Source organism: Sinocyclocheilus rhinocerous, unplaced genomic scaffold, assembly GCF_001515625.1.
Source record: "Sinocyclocheilus rhinocerous isolate Xijiao unplaced genomic scaffold, SAMN03320098_v1.1 scaffold72, whole genome shotgun sequence".
In the NCBI taxonomy this organism is placed as follows: Eukaryota; Metazoa; Chordata; class Actinopteri; order Cypriniformes; family Cyprinidae; genus Sinocyclocheilus; species Sinocyclocheilus rhinocerous.
Window position 1 is genome coordinate 3,315,514 of NW_015628351.1, and position 5,731 is coordinate 3,321,244.

At 37.8% G+C, this 5,731-nt stretch overlaps 1 protein-coding gene across 1 annotated transcript in view; it reads right to left on the bottom strand.

The window, feature by feature from the left end:
* Positions 1-861: 861 nt before the first annotated feature.
* Positions 862-5,731, bottom strand: part of LOC107737579 (ERBB receptor feedback inhibitor 1-like) — a 6,533-nt gene continuing 1,663 nt past the window's right edge. The window contains exons 2-4 of the mRNA XM_016549119.1: positions 3,473-3,664; positions 3,292-3,374; positions 862-3,009 (exon numbers count right to left, since the gene is read on the bottom strand). Of these exons, the coding sequence (XP_016404605.1) occupies positions 2,099-3,009; positions 3,292-3,374; positions 3,473-3,528 (1,050 nt within the window). The 5' untranslated portion in view covers positions 3,529-3,664 and the 3' untranslated portion in view covers positions 862-2,098. The remainder of the gene's footprint in view (positions 3,010-3,291; positions 3,375-3,472; positions 3,665-5,731) is intronic.

Below are 5,731 nucleotides of genomic sequence, written 5' to 3' on the forward strand. Positions count from 1 at the left end.
CATAGACTTTTTACTTCCTTTGGTAGTAATGTGGTCATACACATGATCTGACGGTTACATTAAGGGAAATAACACTTAGTTTGGAGTCCACAACAGAAACCATAGACGCCAGCGGTGACTCACTGAGGGCAGCTTACTTTAGAAATATTCCACTTTCCTGTAACATTTCGCACATTGATGTGGTCGTATTTTAAAGGAAGTGACTCAGGCTTTAGTTTCAAAAGCTTAACAGTCTCCTCACTATCACAGCTTTGAGCAAACAGCACAGAGATAAAGCTGATATCACCTCTCTGCATATCCTCATACTGATAAACCAGACTTGACTTGAACAGACTGGCTTAAACAGAAAAAAAATCATCCACTGATCATATATATATATATATATATATATATATAAGAGAGAGAGAGAGAGAGGTGTTGTCATCTTGGTTTGTCCTTTGATAGCATTTGACAAGGTTTGCCATGAACAGTTCATTTAAAATCCCAGGATATAATAAATTCAACACACTGCAATTAAAATAATTCAAGAAATATGTGTATAAATAAGTTACTTTATTTAAATAGTCTGGTGTGGAAAAACTACACCAATACTGTACATTTTAGAAGTGCATGTTTCCTCAGCAGATGAAACAAAGTCAGTTAACATTAGCCTTCACACAGAAAATATAAAAGTAATTTTGTTGGATGGACAAAACATAAGTAGCTGAAAACGTAAACAGTTACTGGTCTGCGAATGTCAAGATTATAAAAAGTCTAATCACAATAAAAACAACAAGTGTGCTCAACGTTCGGTAAGAAATACATGAAATACAAGGCCAGGACTAGTTATGGGCTTTAACTTCATGGTAAACGGTATTAAAAAAAAAACTAGCCATTTACAACAAGTGTCCTGCCTTTGGACACCAAACAGCAAGGCAGTGGCATTTCTGCCCTTGTAACAGACGTGACCAAAGAAAAAAAGGCTTAAACACAAATTAATCCGCTTTCACTTAGCAAAATGCAACCATAAGTGTCATTCTTTAAAAATCAAATGATAAATGCATTTATGTCACATTTGAATGGCCAAAAAAGAAAGCAGAATGCATTCTTCACATGGAAGCTAGAATACTAACCCCTGTGCCCAGACCTTTCCATTTATGCCACTATATTAGTACAGAGTCTTTTTGATCATCACGCTTTTCACAGGAGTAAATCACATGGCATAGTCCTCGACCAATAAAAGTTGACAGCCCTTAATTATCTGTAATTCAGGTGAGTGCTATTACTAATACTAGTCTTGTCATTTTTTAGCAATATATGAATTTATACTGTTAGTGTATAATGTCTTAATAGGAAAAAAAACATGCAACTTTACCATTCCATGTTACAGACCAGCTTATACTCTGGTTACACAGTGTTAACAGTGTAACAGTTAATCCTATTCCTTCATTAAAAGATACTGCACACTCTAATTTAACAACACAGCAAGGAAATAGTACAACAAAGAACATGGACATCAATAAATAGGGTGGCACGATTTGGGGGAAACAACCCAATTGTAATTAAAAATACAATTTAAAAAAAGCTCCAGGTTTGCTGTGCTTATCAATATGACTATAATAATACAAGCAAAACAAGAAATATTGCTATTGTAATAGCTCACTGTAAAGTATAATGTATTTATTACTAATAGTCTTATTTTACAGAACAACTAAAATTACAATACTAATTTTTATGGCTTAATTTAAATGTCTTAATTTCTTCTTTTCAACTGTTAAACCATCTACCATAGATTTTATTTTGGCAGAAAACCACAGGGAGACTGTAAAATCTTTTGTTCAAGTCAAAACCCAACTTCAGTTTCATTTTGATTAATCGTGCATCCCTTCCAACAAAGGACACTTTCAGAGCTGTTCTGTAGTTTCCAGCAGGGGTAAACCAATTCTTTTTCTTTTTCTTTGTGTGTAGTCCAAATGCATATTTATCCAATCCTTAAACAGACCAGTAATTCGTAACACTGAAGAATCAGTTCAGTCAAACAACATATCAGTTTATATCCAGCCTTCCTTATTTCCACTTTAAACAAGCAAACAATTAACCACTCAGTCACTAATAATCACTATGAGTCTGATTCTTTGAAAAACCTCTCAAACTTGTCCAAGTACCCGGGCCGATGAGGGAGGAGGAAGTAATGGGTACTGCTGACTTTCTTCCCATCTTCCATGATGGGCAGAATACAGGGGCTCCGGGGAGCTGGCAAGCCCTCACAGCTCTGCTTGTGTTGAGCCTTACTGACGTACTCCGGATAGGGAGCAAAGCTCTGAGTAGGAGGCATTACCCCATTGACGTAAATCGGGAGACTTTTTGGACTAATGGCACGAGGTATGACCTGAGGAATGGGCTCCCTTGGCGGCACTTTAGGGGGTTTGTCTGCATCAAAGTCATCGGTTGATGGCCGTCTGCTGTCCATGCTTTCACTGAAGCAAGGACGGATTGGGACGCGAGGCGGGACTTCGGGTTTCTCCTGCGGGTGGCTGTGGGGAGAACAGTGAAGGCCGGTCGGTCTGAAGTTGGCGGCTTTGAAGGATCCGGCAGGGCCAGGATGGGAGCGATGCAGCCGGCGCTGGGGTCTGTCTTGGTTCTGTGTAACTGTGTGCTCCCATTGAGGTCCTTCGTGATACGCAAAATTTATCTGACCGTTTCCCCGAAAACTGCGCCTCCCCGGCAAGCCGTACTGGAAGGACGGGGTTTTAGGCACCAGACATTGGCTCTCAGAGGTGCTGGAGAAAAACTCCACCTCATCGTCTTCTGCTTCATCAGAGGAGAGGTCGCCTATGTCCGGGAGGGGTGGGAGGGGCTTAGTTCTTCTCCTGGGCGAACAAGGGGGTATGTGTTCGTAAACAGACAGTTTCTGTAAGGACGGAACCACCTGGTCTCCTGCAGGTGGGTGGCACTGAGAGGAAAACAGCAGCTGTGTAGGATTGGGAGTCTTGGGAGATAGACATGGAGAACAGGAGCCAGACGTCTTTCCTGTGAAGTAAAACACAGAGGGAAAAAATTAGGATTTAAGCACAAACCCTTGAAAATGGCACCTCATTTAAGGTATTTTTCAATGGCTCCATCTCTTAAAATGGTGTCAGCCTCAACATAGCGAGTTTATCAAAGGATTCACTTATCAGCAGAGCAAATGACAATTGTACACTTCCTATAACCTTCTGCGCTTCCTAACAAACATCCGCAGCAGGCTTTGAGAACAGAGGGTGACCAGACTGTGATATAGTTGATAAAATTCAATATCAAGCACTCACTTACTTTCAAAGCCCACGTTTGTTGAGTTTTGCTGATACATTCTCAAGCTGTGGTCCATGGACTCCGAACCAAATCCAAAAAACAGCCTACAACAGACAAAAAATGGAAGGTGTCAATTCTGGAGATGTAGATCTCTCAATATAGAACACAGCCAGTTGAGCTGAGGACTGCAGCTCACACTCACTTATCCATGGTGTCATGGTCATGGTGTTGATCCCAGCACGGTTGGGCTGAGGCCATAATGTAAAAGAGAGTGGAGGCTAGTTCAGGCCTGTGGGGGTCTCCACCTTCCTTGAACCTGCAGAACTCATAATCCAGCCATGGGTAACCAAGTCAGGCCTTCTATGCTCCACTTTTCCAACAGCAATGGAAAAAACTGTGTAAAGAAAGAAAAAGTTGTTTGAATATACAGTAGGTGAGAAGAGAAAGTTATCTTGTCAAAAATTTTTAATTTTTGTAATAAAGACGAGAAAATCTTTAAAAGGTTATCTTTATTCAAAGCTCAAGATACAAACTAAATGTTTCATTGTCCCTCTTTTAAAAAGGGACCACTTTTTTAAAGAAATTCATACTTTTATTCAGCAAGGACTGCTGAAATTTTTTTTTTTTTTTTTAAAGAGTTTAGCTCTAACCCTAATCAAACACACCTGAGCATGCCTATCAATGTCTTCAGGATCATTAGAAAAATCACAGGTAGGCGAGTTTGATCAGAGCAAGATTTAAGGAACCTTGCACTAAATTGATCAAAAGTGACAGTATCAACTGTATATAATTTTTTTTTTTTTTTTACACACGTTTCCAACCAAATAAAACCTTGAGATATAACGTAACTTTGTTGTAGAATATTGTTGTGTATAATGTCCAATAATATGCTTGTTCAGAAATTGTGACAAAAACTTGATTATTAAAAATAACGTCTTTCTCATTAAACCTCATTTAAATAAATTAATATTTGAATGTTCGTTTTTTAAAAGCCCAAATATTTGAATACAATATTTTTGAAAAATGGCCATCCCTAACAAAAATATTAAGCATAAAAAATAAAAAAAAATTCCACACTGATGTAAAAAAAAATTTGAGCACCAAATCAAAGAATGATTTCTGAAGGATCATGTGAGACTTAAGACTAGAGTAATGGCTGCTGAAAATTCAGCTTTACCAAAGGAATAAATAAAATGTTAAAATATATTAACATAGCAAATGGTTTTTCATAATACTATTTCATAAAGCAATGAACGCCCTAATTAAAATCTAAATTACCTATTTAAACAGGACAAAAACATTACACTACAATGTTCTTTGAAGAAATGGGTTGTCTTGCAAAAGCCACATGTGACTTAAGATAATTTTTTTAATGCAGTTTTTCTATTGTTATATATGGGCAGGCAGATATAACAAACAGCTCAGCTATGAAGCTGCAGTGATGCAACATCAGTTCTTTAAGACATTACACCACAACACAATAAAGCATCTGTGCTAGAAAACAAAACCATTCAGTGAGAAATGTGCTGGAATGCCTGGGTGCAAGTCAGAATGTAATCAATGAAATACCCATGCAGGCTCCATTATGCAACTTATCACATGCTCGGCCTCTGCTTTGCCTCAGTCAGAACCGTGAAAGGCAGAAACTAACAATCGTCAATTCTCCCAGTAAAGACCTCCATGCAGATGCGACGCTAAAGCATAAATGGTCCTTTGTGCGTTTGCGTTGGGGAGAGTGCCTGTGCATTTGCAACATCAGTCAGCTCTTATCCGTGAGGTTAAAGCCCTGCCATAAAGGCATGAAAGAGGTGTTAGGTAGGACGTCACCAGCGGGGCCTGGGACAGCAGCCAAAGAGGATGTCTGATCCACTACTCAGAGGAACAGCATCTACTATGCCAAATAGTACAGTGGGGCAAATTATGTATTAAAACCTAACACCACATAAGAACAAAAAATTAAGCTTTCATTATAAATCTACACAGAACTTGGACAGGAAATAAATTCACTTTTTACAGTAAAAAGTGCATTTTATGTTTTTAATCCTGTCCAAACAAAGTGTGGTTTAAATAAATAAATAAATTATATATATATATATATATATATATATATACACACACACACACACACAAGCATATAAAACATTGCTAGCAATGTGGCACTAAAAGTTTAGATATTGTCATAGCATACAAACATTTATAATTAGTTGTATGTCTAATCACAGTGCGTAAAAGACTACCAAGTATCAGCAAAAAAACTGCATTAATGAGACAGTATATATATATATATATATATATATACACACACACACACACACAAGCATATAAAACCTTGCTAGCAATGTGGCACTAAAAGTTTAGATATTGTCATAGCATACAAACATTTATAATTAGTTGTATGTCTAATCACAGTGCGTAAAAGACTACCAAGTATCAGCAAAAAAAAAAAAAGAAGAACCAGAGC